General features: G+C 52.8%; 1 protein-coding gene across 1 annotated transcript in view; it reads right to left on the bottom strand.

Annotated features, from left to right (window-relative positions):
* SGSM3 (small G protein signaling modulator 3) overlaps positions 1–25,744 on the bottom strand; it is a 732,042-nt gene that overhangs the window by 293,032 nt on the left and 413,266 nt on the right. Inside the window, 1 exon segment of the mRNA XM_077452424.1 lies at positions 23,291–23,345. Coding sequence (XP_077308550.1) covers positions 23,291–23,345 — 55 coding nt within the window.

The following is a 25,744-nucleotide window of genomic DNA, read 5'->3' on the forward strand; positions in this document are numbered from 1 at the left end:
ATCTTTATTTCTAAAATTTATATATCGCAAAACAAAAAACCTAGGATAAAATACAATTTATTAACTAGAAAAAAAAATAGGGGAGGGGTGACACTACCAGATATACACAGATATTATTTAGCAATTACTTTAACGAGAGTGATTGAAAGCACTAATTTAAACACTAAAGAAATGGGTAAAAATGGAGGAGATATCGATGGGGTCACAACTACAAAAAAACATCTGGATTCCACCAAAATTCAGATTTATTAGTAACACCACACATGAAATCACCTTAACAGCACTGAAAAAATGGGATACAATACACCGTAAAAATAAATGGCAATACAATTCACCACTAATCCCTCTCGGGGGCACGAGTTTTTTTTCACCAGGATATGATACACCACTAGGGAAACAAATGAAGGATTTACAATTAAAAGATATTATAAGGGAGGGGAAGATAATGTCAAAAGTAGACTTAATGACGAAGTATAAGTGGCAAATATTGAAAGATTGGGAATACCTACAGATACAGCACTTTGTTAATTCTATCCCAAAACCAATAAGAAAAGAAAATAGGTTAACTCCATTGGAAAAACTATGTATAAGGAAAACAGCACTTAACCACTTTCAGACCGGACCAATTTGCTGGTCAAAGACCAGACCACTTTTTGCGATTCGGCACTGCGTCGCTTTAACTGACAATTGCGCGGTCGTGCGACGTGGCTCTCAAACAAAATTAACGTCCTTTTTTTCCCACAAATAGAGCTTTCTTTTGGTGGTATTTGATCACCCCTGCGGTTTTTATTTTTTGCGCTATAAACAAAAATAGAGCGACAATTTTGAAAAAAACGCATTATTTTTTACTTTTTGTTATAATAAATATCCCCCAAAAATATATAAAAAAACATTTTTTTCCCTCAATTTAGGCCGATACGTATTCTTCTACATATTTTTGGTAAAAAAAAATCGCAATAAGCGATTATTGAATGGTTTGCGCAAAAGTTATAGCGTTTACAAAATAGGGATAGTTTTATAGCATTTTTATTAATAATTTTTTATTATTTTTTTTTTTACTAGTAATGGCGGCGATCTGCGATTTTTATTGTGACTGCGACATTGTCGGGGACCCATCGGACATTTTTGACACATTTTTGGGACCATTGTCATTTATACAGTAATCACTGCTATATAAATGCAGTGATTCCTGTGTAAATGACACTGGCAGTGAAAGGGTTAACCAGTGGGTGGCAGTGTAGGGGTTAAGTGTTCCTAGGGGAGTGTTACTAACTGTGGGGGGGTTGGGCTTTCATTTAGTGTACACTGATCTCTGCTCCAATCACATGGAGCAGAGATCAGCGTCACTAGTTGCTAGGCAGAATGAGCAAATGTTGTTTATACAGCATTTGCTCACTTCCGCCGCTCCGTGAGACGATCGCGGGGATGCCCGCGGCGATCGAGTCCGCGGGTCCCGCGACCGGACTCACGGGGGTCCCGACCAGCGCGGGAGCGCGCCGCCGGCGGCGCGCTCCCGATGGCACGGCGGCAACGAATATTGGACGTACATGTACGCCAATATGCCTGCCCGTGCCATGCTGTCGACGTACATCGTCGTGCGCTGGTCGGGAAGTGGTTAAACATGGTGTTTCACAGCTATATGACTGTTTGTCCGAAATAGAAGGTCAAGGAAATATCCCATTTATAGCTAAATGGGAAAAAGACTTGGGCTATAAAGTGGACGAGACCCAAATGATTAACTCGGTATATGACTCTGTATTCGATATAAGATCAATAGAAGTAAATTATAAATGTTTAACGAGATGGCATTTTACCCCTGATAAATTACATAAAATGGACGCCTCCAACTCTAAGTTATGTTGGAGAGAATGTGGTACACTAGGAACAATATTCCATTTCTGGTGGGAATGCCCAGTAATAAATCAATATTGGAGTAAAATAACAGAGTATATAGAGAAAATAACAGGGCAAAAAATACCTTTAACGCCAGGGGAGTGTTTGTTTCTAGGAGTAGATGAAAAAACGAGTAAGCATCTTAACCACTTCCCGACCAGCGCACGACGATGTACGTCGACAGAATGGCACGGGCAGGCATATCGGCGTACATGTACGTCCAATATTAGTTGCCGCCGTGCCACCGGGAGCGCGCCGCCGGCGGCGCGCTCCCGCGCTGGTCGGGACCCCCGTGAGTCCGGTCGCGGGACCCGCAGACTCGATCGCCGCGGGCATCCCCGCGATCGTCTCACGGAGCGGCCGAATGGAGGAAATGCTGTATAAACAACATTTTTCCATTCTGCCTAGCAACTAGTGACGCTGATCTCTGCTCCATGTGATTGGAGCAGAGATCAGTGTACACTAAATGAAAGCCCAACCCCCCCACAGTTAGTAACACACCCCTAGGAACACTTAACCCCTACACTGCCACCCACTGGTTAACCCTTTCACTGCCAGTGTCATTTACACAGGAATCACTGCATTTATATAGCAGTGATTACTGTATAAAATGACAATGGTCCCAAAAATGTGTCAAAAATGTCCGATGGGTCCCCCACAATGTCGCAGTCACAATAAAAATCGCAGATCGCCGCCATTACAAGTAAAAAAAAAAAATAATAAAAAATTATTAATAAAAATGCTATAAAACTATCCCTATTTTGTAAACGCTATAACTTTCGCGCAAACCAATCAATCACTTATTGCGATTCTTTTTACCAAAAATATGTAGAAGAATACGTATCGGCCTAAAATGAGGGAAAAAAATGCGTTTTTTTCAAAATTATCGCTCTATTTTTGTTTATAGCGCAAAAAATAAAAACCGCAGGGGTTATCAAATACCACCAAAAGAAAGCTCTATTTGTGGGAAAAAAAGGACGTTAATTTTGTTTGGGAGCCGCGCAATTGTCAGTTAAAGCGATGCAGTGCCGAATCGCAAAAAGTGGTCTGGTCTTTGACCAGCAAATTGGTCCGGTCTGAAAGTGGTTAACAGAAGAATAAAAAACTCACTAGTACCCATTACTAGTTACTCAATGCTCAATGCTGCAAAAGCCATAATCCCAAAAAATTGGTTACAGGTGAAAAAACCCTCGATTCGCGAATGGATTCAAAGAATAGAATATATCAATAACATAGAATATCTAAGAAAAATGGAAGAAAATAAAATGAAAAAATATCGCAGTATATGGGAAAAATGGAGATTATTCAAAAAGACGCTGTATTATACACAAGCATTAATGGAATAAAGAGTAGTGGAGACGAGGAAGGTCAACAAATAGTGGAGAAGAGGGAAGGGTGGGAATGGTTAAATGTAATCAAGTCAAATAACTAAGATATTGGCAGCATAAATAGGATGGTAAGGATAACTAAGTAGATGTTAGTTGAACGGTTGTCTTTGCTGTTTTTTTTTTTTTTCTGTCTTTTATCTCTTCTTAACTTGAACGGTTTTTCTTTTGTAATGGATAAATAATAAATAGATATAAGCAATAAATGAGAAGTTTAAAAAAAAAAAAAAAAAAAAGAGATAGTGAAAAAGTTAAAGATATCTTGCCACAATGATGTTAAAAGAGATTATAAGGATTCTGATAATTAAACTGATTAGAATCTATCAATATACAAGCATTTTACTGAGTGGTAGAAAAAAAAAAAAAAAAAAGAACTACAGATCCTAGCATTACCAGACCCCTGCAGAGGAGGAAAAAGAAATGACTGTACAAGACACCATTGGGGGAATTCAATAAAGCTATAAGATATATAGTTTCCATAGGAACCATCTGCGCCTAATTCAGGCAAGAATTACTGACATGTGCGGCAGATTCAGCTCACAGGGAGTGACACGCACGCTGATTTTCTGACAAGATCAACGAGTATTTTGCTGAAAACGTTCTGAGCCTGAAAAATGAAAGCGAATGCAGCCACTACATCTAAGGATTGGACTGCTTGGGACTGCAACGCTAAGGGGGATATATAGGAATATTACTATATCCAATGAAGTAACCAATCCTTAAGGCTTACCTTATCAGCAGTGTCTGGTGAGTTTAACCCCCAAGGGTTGATACGCATCGCATGTGGTGAAGCACTCCTGGTTTATGGTGGAAGAAAGGTTGACAGCACTTTGATCACCTTGCAACGCTGATTAGATCACTATAGACACTTTATCTGCACACTAAGAACTTTCTAGTGATTTTTCGTACATTATGGCTTCTATAAAGGACTCTTTTTAAAAGCGCTGTTTTTATACTGATATTCTCAGATATATACTGATGAATTGTTTGTATGACTTTTTATATATATATATATATATATATATATATATATATATTTTTTTTTTTTTTTTTTTTTTTTTTTCGGATGTAGGTGCCAAAAAAAATCCAAAACGGGCATCAGAGGTAAACATAGCAAGGGAAGCTTTGCAGGTATACCCCCCTCTGTGAGCCCCAGTGTTTCTCTTATCCAGTACTTATTTCTTCCACTGTATGTCAGGGCAGACAGGGAGAAGCTCTATCTCTGTAGCGTCCGCGTGTGTCCAACCAGTCCGAGGCCTCAGTGGGATTGGTGAAAGAATAGGTTTTCCCATTTTACACTATATGCAACTTGGCTGGGTATAGCATACTGTAGATCAGGTTGAGATCCCTCAGTCTTTTCTTACAGGCAGGAAGGAAGCTCTCTGCTTCTGGGTAGCCGCTGAAAAGAGGATAAATTGATATTCAATTTCCCTCAGCCATCAACTCGGGGCCCGTTCTGGCCCCCCACAGGATATTCCCCCGGTTACAGAAGTGAAGCACCTTCGTTATCATAGATCTAAGGGGGCCTCCCTTTGGAGGCGCCCAACCTGGGATACGATGTGCCCTTTCAATAGCAAACATTTTGGTGAAAGTCTCAGGTGCCATTTGCTCAGTCAGCCATTTCTCTAAGAATTCCTCTGGGTGCCTCCATTCCACTCCCTCAGGGAACCCCACCAGCCTTATATTGTTCCTTCACATTCTATCCTCCATGCCAGCCATCTTTAAAGTGTGCTCAGATAATGGTTTTTTTGTCACCTGCGCAGTGGCATCTAATGGCCTGACAGTATCTTCCAGGGAGGCAACTCGGTGGTCAGTGGTTTGTGCTTTCTCCCTCAGCTTCTGCGTATCATGCTTCATCATGTGTGGGCGGCACAGTGGTGTAGTGGTTAGCACTCTCACCTAGCAGTAAAAAGGGTCGCTGGCTTGAATCCCAACCACGACTCTACCTGCCTGGAGTTTGCATGTTCTCCCTGTGCCTGCGTGGGTTTCCTCCGGGTACTCCGGTTTCCTTCCACACTCCAAAGACATGCAGGTAGGTTAATTGGCTTCTGTCCAAAATTAGCCCTAGTATATGAATGGGGACCTTAGATTGTGGGCTCATTGAGGGTAGGGACCAATGTAAGTGTGCAATGTACAGGGATAGGGGTAGACACTCACTCAGGTTGAACTGGATGGACTGGTGTCTTTATTCAACCTTACTAACTATGAAACTATGAAACAGAATTCCATTTGAGCTCCTCAAAGTTGTCAATAAGCTTATTCTGGCACCCCTGTATGGACGCCATTATCTGTGTCAGGGATGGCTCATCTCCCCCTCCACTTCCTTGTCAGCTCTGGCCCAACGTTCTGTCAGCCTATCCAGCGATCTTCCCCTTCTCGGCTCTGTCTCCCTTCGGGGGTTAGGACTCACCTTGTCCTGTGTGGGAGATGCCCGCTGCGGGGCCTCCACAGATCTCTGTAGCAGTGGTCAGTCGTACTCCTCTTGCGTACCAGCGCCATTTTGAGAGCCCCAGGCGAATTGCATCAGCCATTCTCCAGCTGATTTAGGGCAAGGGGGGCCGTACTTTACTATCCCCGGAGGTGCCCTGGGGGTCCCAGCACATCCCCAGCAGCAGAGCTCAAAAATAATGTGCCGCTCTCACAGGATCACTGCAGGATAGTCAGTCTGTGGACGGAGCTCAGGTCCTGCACTCCTCACATGTCGCGTGCTGGCTCCGCCCCAATGATTACCATTTTTAGTTACACTTTTATTATTATTTATGTTTTTTTTATAGCGCAGCACTGTCTGTTGATTATTTGCACCTTTTAAATGAAGTGAGAACACTTGTTAGTGATAGCAGCTATTAATGATTCAAAATTTGTTCACACCACTTTATTTCACGAGATTGCGCAGATTAATATTCACTTTATACATAAATAACAACATGATATTGGCTTTCTTTTTTACTCCAGGAGTGTATAGTGAGTTTTGAAATTCTAGAGAAATGCATTATTTACCGTATATACTCGAGTATAGGTCGATCCGAATATAAGCCAAGGCCCCCAATTTACCACAAAAAAAAATGGGAAAACGTATTGACTCGTGTATAAGCCGAGGGTGAGACATGCCTGTCCATCCCTGTGTCCAGCCTACCTGTGTCCAGCCTACCTGTGTCCAGCCTACCTGTGTCCTGTGCCTCTTTGTCCTTCTGCAGCCTGTGTCCTTCTGCAGCGATCTGCATGTAAAAACATACGGCGACCATGCCAGGATCGCCGCACCTCTTCTCCTCGTCTGTGACAGACGGCGGCCATTCCACTGTTCAAAAGCCGCGCCTCCGTCTGTGATAGGCGGAACACTCAATTTCCCAGCAGTCAGTGTTCCACCCATCACGGACATCCTCTCATCCTCGTCCGTAGTATGAGGATGAGCAGATGTCCGTGATAGGCGGACCACTGACTGCTGGGAAATTGAGTGTTCCGCCTATCACAGACAGGGAGGCGCGGCTTTTGAATAGTGGAATGGCCGCCGTCTGTCTGCACGACACGCTGATCGGGTAGGCAGACGGCGGTGACTCGAGTATAAGCCGAGGGGGGCACTTTCAGCCTAAAAAAAGGGGCTGAAAATCTCGGCTTATACTCGAGTATATACGGCAACTAAACACAGATTTTAGTTGACTAAAATGTACTGGAGATTTAGTCGACTAAATACAACTAAAACACTAACAGAAGACTAAAATGAGACTAAAACTAAATGCAATTTCAGTCCTAAGACTAAAACGAAATCGAAAATTGCTGCCAAAATTAACACGGACCCCTACCCCTCCGTTTAACCCTGTCTTTCCAACATATACAGTGGTGTGAAAAAGTGTTTGCCCCCTTCCTCATTTCCTGTTCCTTTGCATGTTTGTCACACTTAAGTGTTTCGGAACATCAAACCAATTTAAACAATAGTCAAGGACAACACAAGTAAACACAAAATGCAATTTGTAAATGAAGGTGTTTATTATTAAAGGTGAAAAAAAATCCAAACCATCATGGCCCTGTGTGAAAAAGTGATTGCCCCCTAAACCTAATAACTGGTTGGGCCACCCTTAGCAGCAACAACTGCAACCAAGCGTTTGCGATAACGTGCAATGAGGCTTTTACAGCATCCTGGAGGAATTTTGGCCCACTCATCTTTGCAGAATTGTCCTAATTAAGTTACATTAGAGGGTTTTCGAGCATGAACGGCCTTTTTAAGGTCATACCACAACATCTCAATAGGATTCAGGTCAGGACTTTGGCTAGGCCACTCCAAAGTCTTCATTTTGTTTTTCTTCAGCCATTGGGTGGTGGACTTGCTGGTGTGTTTAGGATCATTGTCCTGCTGCAGAACCCAAGTTCGTTTCAGCTTGAGTACACGAACAGATGGTCGGACATTCTCCTTCAGGATCTCTTGGTAGACAGCAGAATTCATAGTTCCTTTTATCACGGCAAGTCTTCCAGGTCCTGAAGCAGCAAAACAGCCCCAGACCATCACACTACCACCACCATATTTTACTGTTGGTATAATGTTCTTTTTATGAAATGCAGTGTTCCTTCTACGCCAGATATACTTGGACACACACCTTCCAAAGAGTTCCACTTTTGTCTCATCGGTCCACAGAATGTTGTCCCAAAAGTCTTGGGGATCATCAAGATGTGTTGTGGAGAAATTGAGACGAGCTTTGATGTTCTTTTTGCTCAGCAGTGGTTTTCTCCTTGGAACTCTGCCATGCAGGCCATTTTTGCCCAGTCTTTTCCTGATGGTGGAGGCATGAACGCTGACCTTAACTGAGGCAAGTGAGGCCTGCAGTTCCTTGGACGTTGTTGTGGGGTCTTTTGTGACCTCTTGGATGAGTCGTCGCTGCGCTCTTGGGGTAATTTTGGGCGGCCGGACACTCCTGGGAAGGTTCACCACTGTTCCATGTCTTCGCCATTTGTGGATAATGGCTCTCACTGTGGTTCGCTGGATTCCCAAAGCTTTGGAAATGGCTTTATAACCCTTTCCAGACTGATAGATCTCAATTACTTTCTTTCTCAATTGTTCCTGAATTTCTTTGGGTCTCGGCATGATGTGTAGCTTTTAAGGATCTTCTGGTGGACCTTACTGTGTCAAGCAGCTCCTATTTAAGTGATGCCTTGATTGTGAACAGGTGTGGCAATAATCAGGCCTGGGTGTGGCTAGAGAAATTGAACTCAGGTGTGGACAACCACAGTTATAGTATGTTTTAACAAGGGGGGCAATCACTTTTTCACACAGGGCCATGATGGTTTGGATTTTTTTTCACCTTTAATAATAAACACCTTCATTTACAAATTGCATTTTGTGTTTACTTGTGTTGTCCTTGACTATTGTTTAAATTGGTTTGATGTTCCGAAACACTTAAGTGTGACAAACATGCAAAGGAACAGGAAATGAGGAAGGGGGGCAAACACTTTTTCACACCACTGTACATATGCACCTGTACAGAATAAAATACAAAAATATGCTTAAAAAAAGTTCTGGGTCCATCTTTCTTATGCATACACATGCTCATATACTATATATATATATATATATATATATATATATATATATATATATACACACATATATATATATACACACACATTTTATATATATACACACACACACACACACACACACACACACACACTGCTTGGTTTCAGCTGCCTCAAAAGATGTGTAATTTTTTTTTTTTTATAACGTTACCTTACTGTATCACAGTATGAGACTTTCTGCCCTGCATATGCCTTTGTGGCCTTCTGAATTCAAAGGGCTGGTTTATGCAGTACATCAGTGAAATCGTACAATAGGGAAGCTCTTGGTCAGTGGGACAGCCCATCTTGGAGATGGAGTATGTGCGCTTTTTGATCTCGGTAACGCAATGATAAATTCCATCTGGTAAGAGGCTCTTTTTTTTTTTTCTTTTTTTTTATATAAGAAGCAGAGCATGTCTGAGTGTAAATCCTTTTAGGCACTGAGCATGTTATCACCATTGACTGCATATGGACTTCTATTTTAGTAGATATTTTTTCTGATGGACTTTAATGTCCTATTGAGGAATACTGTATATCATAATTTATGAGATTTGTTTTTATAGTTTATTTGCACATGCACTTTTCACATATGATTTAAAGTTACATAGTAAGGTTGAATAAAAACACCAGTCCATCCAGTTCAACCTGAGTGTCTACAATTGTCCCTATCCCTGTACATTGCACACTCACATCAGTCCCTTACCTCAAGGAGCCTACAATCCAAGGTCCCCATTCATATACTAGGGCCGATTTTGGACAGAAAGCAATTAACCTACCTGCATGTCTTTGGAGTGTGGGAGGAAACCAGAGTACCTAGAGGAAACCCACGCAGGCACACGCAAACTCAATGGCAGGTAGTGTTGTGGTTGGGATTCAAACCAACGACCCTTTTTACAGCTAGGAGAGAGTGCTAACCACTACACCACTGTGCCGCCCAGTGTCAGTATTTATTGCCGTTTTATGCACATATTGCTTTACCTTTGCTTATTTGCACAAATTTACATGCGATTTAAGTGTCAGCACATAGGCATTTGTTTTTTTTTATCCTTGCACCTGCAGTAGTTATGAAATAGTTGGTTGATGTTTTTGAAATTTAAAAGGGACAGCACACCTAATTTTTCTTTTGTACATACACAAATAGACAAGGAAGATCTAGCTAGCAGGCTGCGAAATAGTGCCCAAACAAAACTTTTTAGCAGAATTTCTCCTCAGCCCTCTCCCTGCTCTCTCTGCACTCTCTCCCCTCAGCCCCCTCTCACTCCCTGCTCTCTCTGCACTCCCTCTCCTAACCCCCCTCTCACTCCCTGCTCTCTCTCACTTCCTGCCCCCACTCTCCCCCTGCTCTCTCTCACTCACTCCCTGCCCCCACTCTCCCCCTGCTCACTCTCACTCACTCCCTGCCCCCACTCTCCCCCTGCTCTCTCTCACTCACTCCCTGCCCCCACTCTCCCCCTGCTCTCTCTCACTCACTCCCTGCCCCCACTCTCCCCCTGCTCTCTCTCACTCACTCCCTGCCCCCACTCTCCCCCTGCTCTCACTCACTCACTCCCTGCCCCCACTCTCCCCCTGCTCTCACTCACTCACTCCCCCCGCCCCCACTCTCCCCCTGCTCTCCCTCACTCACTCCCTGCCCCTACTCTCCCCCTGCTCTCTCTCTCCCTGCCCCCACTCTCCCCCCTGCCCCCACTCTCCCCCTGCTCTCTCTCACTCAGTGTCTGCCCCCACTCTCTCCCTGCCCCCACTCTCTCCCTGCCCCCACTCTCTCCCTGCCCCCACTCTCTCCCTGCCCCCTCTCACTCTCACTCTCTCCCTGCCCCCTCTCACTCTCACTCTCTCCCTGCCCCCTCTCACTCTCTCTCCCTGCTCTCTCACTCTCTCCCTGCGCCCACTCTCTCCCTGTTCTCTCTCACACTCTCCCTGCCCCCACACTCTCCCTGCCCCCACACTCTCCCTGCCCCCACACTCTCCCTGCCCCCACACTCTCCATGCTCTCTCTCACTCTCTCCCTGCCCCCACTCTCTCCATGCTCTCTTTCACTAACTCCTTGTCCCCACTCTCTCCCTGCTCTCTCTCACTCCCTGCCCCCACTCTATCCCTGCCCCCACTCTCTCCCTGCCTCCACTCTCTCCCTGCCCCCCACTCTCTCCCTGCCCCCCACTCTCTCCCTGCCCCCCACTCTCTCCCTGCCCCCCACTCTCCCCCTGCTCACTCCCTGCTCCCACTCACTCCCTGCTCCCACTCACTCCCTGCTCCCACTCTCCCCCTGCTCTCTCCCTGCTCCCACTTACTCCCTGCTCCCACTCACTCCCTGCTCCCTACTCTCCCCCTGCCCTTACTCTCTCCCTGCCCTCTCTCACTCTCTCCCTGCCCTCTCTCACTCTCTCCCTGCCCCCACTCACTCTCTCCCTGCCCCCACTCACTCTCTCCCTGCCCCCACTCACTCTCTCCCTGCCCCCACTCACTCTCTCTCACTCTCTCCCTCTCTCCCTGCTCTCTCTCACTCTCTCCCTGCGCCCACTCTCTCCCTGCTCTCTCTCAATCTCCCTGCGCCCACTCTCCCCCTGCTCTCTCTCACTCTCTCCCTGCGCCCACTCTCCCCCTGCTCTCTCTCTGCCCCCACTCACTCACTCCCTGCCCCCACTCTCTCCCTGCTCTCTCTCACTCACTCCCTGCGCCCACTCTCCCCCTGCTCTCTCTCACTCTCTCCCTGCGCCCACTCTCCCCCTGCTCTCTCTCACTCTCTCCCTGCCCCCACTCTCTCCCTGCTCCCACTCTCACTCCCTGCCCCCACTCTCACTCACTCCCCGCCCCCACTCTCTCCCTGCTCTCTCTCACTCACTCCCTGCCCCCACTCTCTCCCTGCTCTCTCACGCTCTCCCTGCGCCCACTCTCTCACTCTCTCCCTGCGCCCACTCTCTCCCTGCTCTCTCACTCTCTCCCTGCCCCCACTCTCTCCCTGCTCTCTCACTCTCTCCCTGCACCCACTCTCTCACTCTCTCCCTGCTCTCTCTCTCCCTGCTCTTTCTCACTCACTCCCCGCCCCCACTCTCTCCCTGCTCTCTCTCACTCACTCCCTGCCCCCACTCTCTCCCTGCTCTCTCACGCTCTCCCTGCGCCCACTCTCTCACTCTCTCCCTGCGCCCACTCTCTCCCTGCTCTCTCACTCTCTCCCTGCCCCCACTCTCTCCCTGCTCTCTCACTCTCTCCCTGCACCCACTCTCTCACTCTCTCCCTGCTCTCTCTCTCCCTGCTCTTTCTCACTCTCTCCCTGCGCCCACTCTCTCCCTGCTCTCTCTCACACTCTCCCTGCTCTCTCACACACTCTCCCTGCTCTCTCACACACTCTCCCTGCTCTCTCACACACTCTCCCTGCTCCCTCACACACTCTCCCTGCTCCCTCACACACTCCCTGCCCCCACTCTCTCCCTGCCCCCACTCTCTCCATGCCCCCACTCTCTCCATGCCCCCACTCTCTCCATGCCCCCACTCTCTCCATGCTCTCTCTCACTCTCTCCCTGCCCCCACTCTCTCCATGCTCTCTTTCACTAACTCCTTGTCCCCACTCTCTCCCTGCTCTCTCTCACTCCCTGCCCCCACTCTCTCCCTGCCTCCCACTCTCCCCCTGCCCCCCACTCTCCCCCTGCCCCCCACTCTCTGCCTGCTCCCACTCACTCACTGCTTCCACTCACTCACTGCTCCCACTCACCCCCTGCCCCCACTCACCCCCTGCCTGCCCTCTCTCACTCTCTCCCTGCCCTCTCTCACTCTCTCCCTGCCCACTCTCTCCCTGCCCCCACTCACTCTCTCCCTGCCCCCACTCACTCTCTCCCTGCCCCCACTCACTCTCTCCCTGCCCCCACTCACTCTCTCCCCCTCTCTCCCTGCTCTCTCTCACTCTCTCCCTCTCTCCCTGCGCCCACTCTCTCCCTGCGCCCACTCTCTCCCTGCGCCCACTCTCTCCCTGCGCCCACTCTCTCCCTGCTCTCACACTCTCCCTGCTCTCACACTCTCCCTGCTCTCACACTCTCCCTGCTCTCACACTCTCCCTGCTCTCTCTCACACTCTCCCTGCTCTCTCTCACACTCTCCCTGCTCTCTCTCACACTCTCCCTGCTCTCTCTCACACTCTCCCTGCTCTCTCTCACACTCTCCCTGCGCCCACACTCTCCCTGCGCCCACACTCTCCCTGCTCCCTCTCACTCACTCCCTGCCCCCACTCTCTCCCTGCCCCCACTCTCTCCATGCTCTCTCTCACTCTCTCCCTGCCCCCACCCTCTCCATGCTCTCTTTCACTAACTCCTTGTCCCCACTCTCTCCCTGCCCCCCACTCTCTCCCTGCCCCCTCACTCTCTCCCTGCCCCCTCACTCTCTCCCTGCTCACTCCCTGCTCCCACTCACTCCCTGCTCCCACTCACTCCCTGCTCCCACTCACTCCCTGCTCCCACTCTCCCCCTGCTCCCACTCTCCTCCTGCTCCCACTCTCCCCCTGCTCCCACTCTCCCCCTGCTCTCTCCCTGCTCCCACTCACTCACTGCTCCTACTCTCCCCCTGCCCTCTCTCACTCTCTCCCTGCCCTCTCTCATTCCCTGCCCCCACTCTCACTCTCTCCCTGCCCCCACTCACTCTCTCCCTGCCCCCACTCACTCTCTCCCTGCCCCCACTCACTCTCTCCCTGCCCCCACTCACTCTCTCCCTGCTCTCTCTCACTCTCTCCCTCTCTCCCTGCTCTCTCTTCACTCTCTCCCTCTCTCCCTGCTCTCTCTCCCTCTCTCCCTGCTCTCTCTCACTCTCTCCCTGCTCTCTCTCACTCTCTCCCTGCTCCCTCTCTCCCTGCTCCCTCTCTCCCTGCTCGCTCTCACACTCTCCCTGCTCGCTCTCACACTCTCCCTGCTCGCTCTCACACTCTCCCTGCTCGCTCTCACACTCTCCCTGCTCGCTCTCACACTCTCCCTGCTCGCTCTCACACTCTCCCTGCTCGCTCTCACACTCTCCCTGCTCGCTCTCACACTCTCCCTGCTCGCTCTCACACTCTCCCTGCTCGCTCTCACACTCTCCCTGCTCGCTCTCACACTCTCCCTGCTCGCTCTCACACTCTCCCTGCTCGCTCTCACACTCTCCCTGCTCGCTCTCACACTCTCCCTGCTCGCTCTCACACTCTCCCTGCTCGCTCTCACACTCTCCCTGCTCGCTCTCACACTCTCCCTGCTCTCACACTCTCCCTGCTCTCACACTCTCCCTGCTCTCACACTCTCCCTGCTCTCACACTCTCCCTGCGCCCACACTCTCCCTGCGCCCACACTCTCCCTGCGCCCACACTCTCCCTGCGCCCACACTCTCCCTGCGCCCACACTCTCCCTGCGCCCACACTCTCCCTGCGCCCACACTCTCCCTGCGCCCACACTCTCCCTGCGCCCACACTCTCCCTGCGCCCACACTCTCCCTGCGCCCACACTCTCCCTGCGCCCACACTCTCCATGCTCCCTCTCACTCCATGCTCCCTCTCACTCCATGCTCCCTCTCACTCCATGCTCCCTCTCACTCCATGCTCCCTCTCACTCCATGCTCCCTCTCACTCCATGCTCCCTCTCACTCCATGCTCCCTCTCACTCACTCCCTGCCCCCACTCTCTCCATGCTTTCTCTCACTCTCTCCCTGCCCCCACTCTCTCCATGCTCTCTTTCACTAACTCCTTGTCCCCACTCTCTCCCTGCTCTCTCTCACTCCCTGCCCCCCACTCTCTCCCTGCCCCCTCACTCTCTCCCTGCTCACTCCCTGCTCCCGCTCACTCCCTGCTTCCGCTCACTCCCTGCTTCTGCTCTCTCCCTGCTCCTGCTCTCTCCCTGCTCCCACTCACTCCCTGCTCCCACTCTCCCCCTGCCCTCTCTTACTCTCTCCCTGCCCTCTCTCACTCTCTCCTTGCCCTCTCTCACTCTCATTCCCTGCCCTCTCTCACTCTCATTCCCTGCCCTCTCTCACTCTCATTCCCTGCCCTCTCTCACTCTCATTCCCTGCCCTCTCTCACTCTCATTCCCTGCCCTCTCACTCTCATTCCCTGCCCTCTCTCACTCTCTCCCTGCCCTCTCTCACTCTCTCCCTGCCCTCTCTCACTCTCTCCCTGCCCTCTCTCACTCTCTCCCTGCCCCCACTCTCTCCCTGCCCCCACTCTCTCCCTCTCTCCCTGCCCCCATTCACTCTCTCCCTGCCCCCATTCACTCTCTCCCTGCCCCCATTCACTCTCTCTCACTCTCTCCCTCTCTCCCTGCTCTCTCTCACTCTCTCCCTGCGCCCACTCTCTCACTGCTCTCTCTCACTCTCCCCCTGCTCTCTCTCTGCCCCCACTCTCTCCCTCACTCCCTGCCCCCACTCTCTCCCTGCCCCCACTCACTCTCTCCCTGCCCCCACTCACTCTCTCCCTGCCCCCACTCACTCTCTCCCTGCCCCCACTCACTCTCTCCCTGCCCCCATTCACTCTCTCCCTGCCCCCATTCACTCTCTCCCTGCCCCCATTCACTCTCTCTCACTCTCTCCCTGCGCCCACTCTCTCTCACTCTCTCCCTGCCCCCACTCACTCTCTCCCTGCCCCCACTCTCTCCCTCTCTCCCTGCCCCCATTCACTCTCTCCCTGCCCCCATTCACTCTCTCCCTGCCCCCATTCACTCTCTCTCACTCTCTCCCTCTCTCCCTGCTCTCTCTCACTCTCTCCCTGCGCCCACTCTCTCACTGCTCTCTCTCACTCTCCCCCTGCTCTCTCTCTGCCCCCACTCTCTCCCTCACTCCCTGCCCCCACTCTCTCCCTGCCCCCACTCACTCTCTCCCTGCCCCCACTCACTCTCTCCCTGCCCCCACTCACTCTCTCCCTGCCCCCATTCACTCTCTCTCACTCTCTCCCTCTCTCCCTGCGCCCACTCTCTCTCACTCTCTCCCTGCCCCCACTCACTCTCTCCCTGCCCCCACTCACTCTCTCCCTGCCCCCACTCACTCTCTCCCTGCCCCCATTCACTCTCTCTCACTCTCTTCCTGCTCTCTCTCACTCTCTCCCTGCTCTCTCTCACTCTCTCCCTGCGCCCACTCTCCCCCTGCTCTCTCTCTGCCCCCACTCTCTCCCTACCCCCACTCTCTCACTCACTCCCTGCCCCCACTCTCACTCTCTCCCTGCTCTCTCTCACTCTCTCCCTGCTCTCTCTCACTCTCTCCCTGCGCCCACTCTCCCCCTGCTCTCTCTCACTCTCTCTCTCCCTGCGCCCACTCTCTCCCTGCCCCCACTCTCTCCCTGCCCCCACTCTCACTCCCTGCCCCCACTCTCACTCCCTGCCCCCACTCTCACTCACTCCCCGCCCCCACTCTCACTCACTCCCCGCCCCCACTCTCACTCACTCCCCGCCCCCACTCTCTCCCTGCTCTCTCTCACTCACTCCCCGCCCCCACTCTCTCCCTGCTCTCTCTCACTCTCTCCCTGCCCCCACTCTCTCCCTGCTCTCTCTCACTCACTCCCTGTCCCCACTCTTCCCCTGCTATCACTCACTCCCTGCGCCCACTCTCCCCCTGCTCTCTCTCACTCTCTCCCTGCGCCCACTCTCCCCCTGCTCTCTCTCTGCCCCCACTCTCTCACTCACTCCCTGCCCCCACTCTCCCCCTGCTCTCTCTCTGCCCCCACTCTCTCACTCACTCCCTGCCCCCACTCTCTCCCTGCTCTCTCTCACTCTCTCCCTGCGCCCACTCTCCCCCTGCTCTCTCTCACTCTCTCCCTGCGCCCACTCTCTCCCTGCCCCCACTCTCCCTGCTCTCTCACTCCCTGCCCCCACTCTCTCCCTGCTCTCTCTCACTCCCCGCCCCCACTCTCTCCCTGCTCTCTCTCACTCCCCGCCCCCACTCTCTCCCTGCTCTCTCTCACTCTCTCCCTGCCCCCACTCTCTCCCTGCTCTCTCTCACTCTCTCCCTGCTCTCTCTCACTCTCTCCCTGCTCTCCCTCCCTGCCCCCTCACTCTCCCTCCCTGCCCCCACTCTCCCCCTGCCCCCTCACTCTCCCTCCCTGCCCCCACTCTCCCCCTGCCCCCACTCTCCCTCCCTGCCCCCACTCTCCCCCTGCCCCCACTCTCCCTCCCTGCCCCCACTCTCCCCCTGCCCCCACTCTCTCTCACTCTCTCCCGCTCTCTCTCACTCACTCCCTGCCCTCACTCTCTCCCTGCCCCCACTCTCTCCCTGCCCCCACTCTCTCCCTGCCCCCACTCTCTCCCTGCCCCCACTTTCCCCCTGCTCTCTCACTCTCCCCCTGCTCTCTCACTCTCTCCCTGCCCCCACTCTCTCCCTGCCCCCTCACTCACTCCCTGCCCCCACTCTCCCCCTGCTCTCTCACTCACTCCCTGCCCCCACTCACTCCCTGCCCCTACTCACTCCCTGCCCCCACTCACTCCCTGCCCCCACTCTCCCCCTGCCCCCACTCTCCCCCTGCCCCCACTCTCCCCCTGCCCCCACTCTCCCCCTGCCCCCACTCTCCCCCTCTCTCCCTGCTCTCTCTCACTCTCTCCCTGCTCTCCCTCCCTGCCCCCTCACTCTCCCTCCCTGCCCCCACTCTCTCACTCTCTCCCTGCTCTCCCTCCCTGCCCCCACTCTCCCCCTGCCCCCACTCTCTCTCACTCTCTCCCTGCTCTCTCTCACTCACTCCCTGCCCTCACTCTCTCCCTGCTCTCACTCTCTCCCTGCTCTCACTCTCTCCCTGCCCCCACTCTCCCCCTGCTCTCTCACTCTCCCCCTGCTCTCTCACTCTCCCCCTGCTCTCTCACTCACTCCATGCCCTCACTCCCTCTCTCCCTCTCACTCTCCCTCTCTCACTCTCTCCCTCTCACTCTCTCCCTCTCACTCTCTCTCACTCCTCCTCACTCTCTCTCACTCCTTCTCACTCACTTACTCCCTCTCTCCCTGCTCTCTCTCACTCTCTCCCTCTCACTCACTCCTCCTCACTCTCTCACTCACTCACTCCTCACTCTCTCACTCACTCACTCCTCACTCACTTACTCCCTCTCTCCCTGCTCTCTCACACTCTCCCCCTGCCCCCTCACTCTCCCCCTGCCCCCTCACTCTCCCCCTGCCCCCTCACTCTCCCCCTGCCCCCTCACTCTCCCCCTGCCCCCTCACTCCCTCCCTGCTCTCTCTCACTCCCTCCCTGCTCTCTCTCACTCCCTCCCTGCTCTCTCTCACTCCCTCCCTGCTCTCTCTCACTCACTCCCTGCCCTCACTCTCTCCCTGCTCTCTCACTCCCTGCCCCCACTCTCCCCCTGCTCTCTCACTCACTCCCTGCCCCCACTCTCCCCCTGCTCTCTCACTCACTCCCTGCCCCCACTCTCCCCCTGCCCCCACTCTCCCTGCTCTCTCTCACTCTCTCCCTGCTCTCTCTCACTCCTTGCCCCCACTCTCCCCCTGCCCCCACTCTCCCCCTGCCCCCACTCTCCCCCTGCCCCCACTCTCCCCCTCTCTCCCTGCTCTCTCCCCCTCTCTCCCTGCTCTCTCTCACTCTCTCCCTGCTCTCTCACTCCTTGCCCCCACTCTCCCCCTGCCCCCACTCTCCCCCTGCCCCCACTCCCCCCCTGCCCCCTCACTCCCCCCCTGCCCCCTCACTCCCTCCCTGTCCCCTCACTCCCTCCCTGTCCCCTCACTCCCTCCCTGTCCCCTCACTCCCTCCCTGTCCCCTCACTCCCTCCCTGTCCCCTCACTCCCTCCCTGCTCTCTCTCACTCTCTCCCTGCCCCCACTCTCTCCCTGCCCCCATTCTCTCCATGCTCTCTCTCACTAACTCCCTGTCCCCACTCTCTCCCTGCTCTCACTCCCTGCCCCCACTCTCTCCCTGCTCTCTCTCACTCCCTGCCCCCACTCTCTCCCTGCTCGCTCTCACTCCCTGCCCCCACTCTCTCCCTGCCCCCATTCTCTCCATGCTCTCTCTCACTAACTCCCTGTCCCCACTCTCTCCCTGCCCTCACTCTCTCCCTGCTCTCTCTCACTCCCTGCCCCCACTCTCTCCCTGCTCGCTCTCACTCCCTGCCCCCACTCTCTCCCTGCCCCCATTCTCTCCATGCTCTCTCTCACTAACTCCCTGTCCCCACTCTCTCCCTGCCCTCACTCCCTGCCCCCACTCTCTCCCTGCTCTCTCTCACTCCCTGCCCCCACTCTCTCCCTGCCCCCACTCTCTCCCTGCTCGCTCTCACTCCCTGCCCCCACTCTCTCCCTGCTCTCTCTCACTCCCTGCCCCCTCTCTCTCCCTGCTCTCTCTCACACCCTGCCCCCACTCTCTCCCTGCTCTCTCTCACTCCCTGCCCCCACTCTCTCCCTGCTCTCTCTCACTCCCTGCCCCCACTCTCTCCCTGCTCTCTCTCACTCCCTGCCCCCACTCTCTCCCTGCTCTCTCTCACTCCCTGCCCCCACTCTCTCCCTGCTCTCTCTCACTCCCTGCCCCCACTCTCTCCCACTCCCTGCCCCCACTCTCTCCCTGCCCCCACTCTCTCTCCCTGCTCTCTCTCACTCCCTGCCCCCACTCTCTCCCTGCTCTCTCACTCCCTGCCCCCACTCTCTCCCACTCCCTGCCCCCACTCTCTCCCTGCTCTCTCTCACTCCCTGCCCCCACTCTCTCCCTGCCCCCACTCTCTCCCTGCTCTCTCTCACTCCCTGCTCTCTCTCACTCCCTGCCCCCACTCTCTCCCTGCTCTCTCTCACTCCCTGCCCCCACTCTCTCCCTGCTCTCTCTCTCACTTCCTGCCCCCACTCTCTCTCACTCCCTGCCCCCACTCTCTCCCTGCTCTCTCTCTCTCACTCCCTGCCCCCACTCTCTCTCACTCCCTGCCCCCACTCTCTCCCTGCTCTATCTCACTCTCCCCCTGCCCCCACTATCCCCCTGCCCCCACTCTCTCTCTCTCCCTGCCCCCACTCTCTCCCTGCTCCCACTCTCTCCCTGCTCCCACTCTCTCCCTGCTCCCACTCTCTCCCTGCTCTATCTCACTCTCCCCCTGCCCCCACTATCCCCCTGCCCCCACTCACTCCCTGCCCCCACTCACTCCCTGCCCCCACTCTCTCTCACTCTCTCCCTGCCCCCACTCTCTCCCTGCTCTCACTCCCTGCCCCCACTCACTCCCTGCCCCCACTCTCTCTCTCTCTCTCCCTGCCCCCACTCACTCCCTGCTCTCTCTCTCCCCCTGCTCTCACTCCCTGCCCCCACTCTCCCCCTGCCCCACTCACTCCCTGCCCCCACTCTCTCCCTGCTCTCACTCACTCACTGCTCTCTCTCACTCACTCCCTGCCCCCACTCTCTGCACTCTCCCCCACTCCCTGCTCTCTCTCACTCCCTGTCCCCACTATCCCCCTGCTCTCTTTCTCTCTCTCCCTGCCCCCACTCTCTCTCTCTCCCTGCCCCCACTCTCTCTCACTCCCTGCCCCCACTCTCTCTCACTCCCTGCCCCCACTCTCTCCCTGCTCTCACTCTCTCCCTGCCCCCACTCTCTCCCTGCCCCCACTCTCTCCCTGCCCCCACTCTCTCTCACTCCCTGCCCCCACTCTCTCTCACTCCCTGCCCCCACTCTCTCCCTGCTCTCACTCTCTCCCTGCTCTATCTCACTCTCCCCCTGCCCCCACTCACTCCCTGCCCCCACTCTCTCTCTCTCCCTGCCCCCACTCTCTCCCTGCCCTCACTCTCCCTGCTCTCTCACTCTCCCTGCTCTCTCACTCTCCCTGCTCTCTCACTCTCTCCCTGCTCTCTCACTCTCTCCCTGCTCTATCTCACTCTCCCCCTGCCCCCACTCTCTCTCACTCTCTCCCTGCTCTCACTCCCTGCCCCCACTCTCCCCCTGCTCTCACTCACTCCCTGCCCCCACTCTCTCTCTGTCTCCCTGCCCCCACTCACTCCCTGCTCTCTCACTCTCCCCCTGCTCTCACTCCCTGCCCCCACTCTCTCCCTGCCCCACTCACTCCCTGCCCCCACTCACTCCCTGCCCCCACTCACTCCCTGCCCCCACTCACTCACTCACTCCCTGCCCCCACTCTCTGCACTCTCCCCCACTCCCTACTCTCTCTCACTCCCTGTCCCCACTATCCCCCTGCTCTCTCTCTCCCTGCCCCCACTCTCCCCCTGCTCTCTCTCTCCCTGCCCCCACTCTCCCCCTGCTCTCTCTCTCCCTGCCCCCACTCTCCCCCTGCTCTCTCTCCCCCTGCCCCCACTCTGCATTCGCCCCCCCCTCTCTGCACTCTCCCCTCGCCCCCCTCTCTGCACTCTCCACTTCTCCCCTCGCCCCCCCCTCTCTGCACTCTCCCCTTCTCCCCTTGCCCCCCCTCTCTGCACTCTCCCCTTCTCCCCTTGCCCCCCCTCTCTGCACTCTCCCCTTCTCCCCTCGCCCCCCCCCCCTCTGCACTCTCCCCTTCTCCCCTCGCCCCCCCCCTCTCTGCACTCTCCCCTTCTCCCCTCGCCCCCCCCTCTCTGCACTCTCCCCTTCTCCCCTCGCCCCCCCCTCTCTGCACTCTCCCCTTCTCCCCTCGCCCCCCCCTCTCTGCACTCTCCCCTTCTCCCCTCGCCCCCCCTCTCTGCACTCTCCCCTCGCCCCCCCTCTCTGCACTCTCCCCTCGCTCCCCCCTCTCTGCACTCTCCCCTCGCTCCCCCCTCTCTGCACTCTCCCCTCGCTCCCCCCTCTCTGCACTCTCCCCTCGCTCCCCCCTCTCTGCACTCTCCCCTTCTCCCCTCGCCCCCCCTCTCTGCACTCTCCCCTTCTCCCCTCGCCCCCCCTCTCTGCACTCTCCCCTTCTCCCCTCGCCCCCCCTCTCTGCACTCTCCCCTTCTCCCCTCGCTCCCCCTCTCTGCACTCTCCCCTTGCCCCCCCCTCTCTGCACTCGCCCCCGCTCTCTGCACTCTCCCCTCGCCCCCGCACTCTCCCCTCGCTCTCTGCACACTATCTGCCCCCCTCTCCCTCTCTCTCAGCCCCCTCTCTCCGTGCACTCTCTCTCTTCCCCCTCTCCCTCTCCCTGCCCTCTCTCTTTCTCCCGATCCTCTCTCCCTCCCTGCCCTCTGACTCTATGCCCTATTTCTCCATTTAACATGGACAGAGGTGCTTACAATGAAGGTGCTTAAAATTAGAAAATAAAAAGCCTAAAAAAAAATGTTTTTAAAAATGCAGCCACCACATCCAAGTATTGGTAAGATGTAAATTGTATTCGTCTCCATTTACAGTGGATTCTGTGAGATGGCCAGTGGAAGAACCACTGGGGAATGTTGGTCGTCAGGCTCAGGCCTAAAGGTATGTAAGGGGCCCCAAAATTTCTGATGATTGCCCTGGTAATGGACATACAATTCTCTATATTTAGCACTTGTCAGGCTAATGAAAAATGTGCGCTTTGATCAGAAGAGCCTGATGCGTGAATGAGAAAAAAGATCTCACCCAAGGGAAAGTATGGCTATCAGTCTAAAATTCTGCAAAGTAGAAGGGATTTCGGTGCTGGCTGAGCCATAAAATTCAGCAGCACCCTTGAAGTAAGCCTGTACATGTGTCCACAGAAATGTGACGGGGCTAGTAGGAAGGAACTGATGAGAATGGCACCACGTGCTTTCCATCGTGTTATACCATATCTTCCTCCGAGAAGTGTGGCTCTCCTCTGTGTCTCATATTACAGAGTTTATATGCTGAACCCTTTAGAAACTTTATTTCCTTTAAGGGATTGCGTTAATGGAATATTTTAAATCAGTTCTTGCATGTAGAGCTATACAGTATATGTTTGTAATATTTAGATGAAGATTTACAAGCCCAATTCCAAAAAGTTGGGACACAATATTTACTCTACATAAAAACAGAATGCAATCATTTTCTATACCAGCAGATCCCAAAATCTGCAATAGTGAGCACTTTTAAGCTCTTCTGCTACTAAAAGAATATGCCCAGAAGTGAAAAAAAAAGGGTTTCTCTATTCTCTTAGGACATTAGCAAAAACTAAGAACTGCTAGGATTGGGATGAGTTATGCTGGGTTGTCCCAAAGAGCTCTGGTTGCCAGTGTCCAATCTACTGAAGGTAGCTGCATATCCCCGTGTCCATAAATATCCTTTTGTAAGCCTTAACGCAGTGGTTCTCAACTCTTGTCCTCAGGACCCACTAACAGGCCAGGTTTGCAAGATAACTAAAATACATCACAAGTGATATTGTTTCCTGCTCAGTGATTTTAGTATTCTGGACTGCATCTCCCCAAGGTAATACTTAAAATCTGGCCTGTTAATGGGTCCTAAGGACAGGAGTTGAGAACCACTGCCTTAATGAATGATTAGGAAACACCATTTCCTTTCTTGAATACAGCATTACCTTAGCTTATGCATCTTTGGCTAATCAAAATGCTGGAACCTCAAGATTTTATTTTATTTTATTTTTTAAATCAGTAATGTTGCTGTGAGAAAATCCTGTAATTTATAGCTTCAAAGATTAATGATAAACTAGAAGCCTGTAAAATTAGTGAACTGCTTACCAAATAAAAGCGTTGTAATACCAGACTTCCTTCTCTGACTCTGTCTTCTCATAATCTGCCCAGACAAAAAGGATTAAAAAAAAATGTAAAACATACTTCTTCCATTATAGGAAAAACAGAAACTTTACAGCCAACACTATTGCTGCTCAAGATTTGACACAGATTCTCTGCCAAGTTTAAATTGCTCATAGCTTCTTATGAGCACTTATCCTGGGCAAAAGGCTAATGCTGCGTACACACGATCGGACTATCCGGCAGACCAGAGTCTACCGGACAACGCGCCCGTGTGTGGACCGACTTAGAAAGAAGTTTGACTCAAAATTGTCTGCCGGACGCCCGTCTGTGTGCTAGTCCGCCGAACTTTTGAAATGAACGGACTTGCCCACACGCGACAACCCTGGCTGTTGGTTGTCGGGGTCTGCGGGAGGGGGGGCTTCGGAATTCAGGAGCCTCCTTTAATAAGGGGGCCCCTGGATACCTGACCCCTACCTACCTATGTGAATGAGTATGGGCTACCCATTCACCTGGTGAAAAAGTGTAAAAAAACAAAAACAAACACAAAACAAGTTTTTAAAATAATTTATTAGACAGCTCCAGTGGTCTTCCGTCTTGGGGGGGTCTTCTCGCCGGACTCCTCCACCATCTTCTGCTCTTTTACTAGCAGAGGAACCCGGCTTTCTTCTTAGTCGTCGCCCAGGGGTCTTCTTCAGACTTCGGGGTCTTGTCCCGCTCTTCGGTTCTTCTGCTGGGCCTCCACTATCTTCTTATAGCTCTTTTACTAGCATTGACCCGGTCTTCTGTTGCCGTCTCCTTCTCCCTTGCGATGTTGACACGAGGCTCTCTCTGGCCGCAATGGCAGGGACGGGTTGTGCGGTGACTTATATAAGGACAAGAGGCGGGGTCACCGAGTGATGGCACATGGTGACTCCGCCCCCTGATGTCACAGTCCCAGCATCCTTCAAGGTGCTCTCCCATATTGAGGGCACGCGGCCTGGTACGACTCGGGGGGGGGGGGGGCGCTGGCTCGTTCCCACCCCCTATCCTGACTGGCCGGGCTGCGTGCTTGGATAAGGGTCTGTAATGGACCTTGGGGGGACCCCCACGCTGTTTTTTTCGGTGTAGGGCTTCCCCTTTAACTCCATACCAGGCGACAGGGCTAGCGAGGCGTCAATCTTGCCGATGGAGGTGGCGACATTGACTTCCTTCGCTAGTCCCATCTACATGGAGCCACGTTCAAAATGAACGGACTTTACTGTGTGGGCAAGTCCGTTCATTTCAAAAGTTCGGTCGTGTGTGGGCAGGTCCGCTCGGAAAAATCCGGCGGACCTCCGCTGCAAAGTCTGGTGGGTTGTCTGCCGGACTAAGTCCACCGTACCAAGTCTGCCGGATAGTCTGATCGTGTGTACGTGGCATAAGAGATACTGCTTGAAATGCGACCACATTAAAAAACAACTTTTATCCTAGGTTCACACTAAGCTTTTTTGTGCGTTTTCGTTCACGCACTACAGTCCATTTAACATGATTTCTTATGGCACACGTTCACATCTATGTGTTTTTGGAAAGGGACAGGGCCTTTTTCCCCCCGCAACAGATATCGTTTGGCGTGTAATAGACTTAAATTGAGTGGTATCAGAAAAGCAAGTGTTGCATTTTTGATGCATTTTTTCCCCCCTTTAAAAACACTGTACAATGCATCCAGAAAGTCACAGTGCTTCATTTTTCCAAATTTTTTATGTTACAGCCTTGTTTCAAAATGGATTCATTATTTTCTTCAAAATTCTACAAACAATACCCCATAATGACAACATGAAAAGTTTGAAATCTTTGCAAAATTATAAAATAAATAAATAAATCATATGTACTTACGTATTCACAGCCTCCGATCAATACTTTCTTAAAGCCCCTTTGGCACCAATTACAGCCTCAAGTGTTTTTGAGTATGATGCTACAAGCTTGGCACACCTATTTTTGGGCAGTTTCTCTCATTCTTCTTTGCAGGACCTCTCAAGCTCCATCAGGTTGGATGGGGAGCATCGGTGCACAGACATTTTCAGATCTCTCCAGAGATGTTCAACCAGGTTCAAGTCTGGGCTCTGGCTGGGCCACTCAAGGACATTCAGAGTTGTCCCACAGCCAATCCTTTGTTATCTTGGCTGTGTGCTTAGGGTCGTTGTCCTGTTGGAATTTGAACCTTCGTCCCAGTCTGAGGTCCAGAGCGCTTTGGAGCAAGTTTTCATCAAGGATGTCTATCTACATTGCTGCATTCATCTTTCCTGTGGTCTGGACTAGTCTCCCAGTTCCTGCCGCTGAAAATCATCCCCACAGCATGATGCTGTCACCACCATATGCTTCACTATGGGGATGGTATTGGCCAGGTGATAAGTGGTGCTCAATTTCCTCCAGACATGTTTGCTATTCAGGTCAAAGATTTCAATCTTTGTTTCATCAGAGAAT

Source organism: Lithobates pipiens, unplaced genomic scaffold (assembly GCF_037356315.1).
Source record: "Lithobates pipiens isolate NorthernLeopardFrog02 unplaced genomic scaffold, aLitPip1_a1.2 Scaffold_23, whole genome shotgun sequence".
Taxonomy (NCBI): domain Eukaryota; kingdom Metazoa; phylum Chordata; class Amphibia; order Anura; family Ranidae; genus Lithobates; species Lithobates pipiens.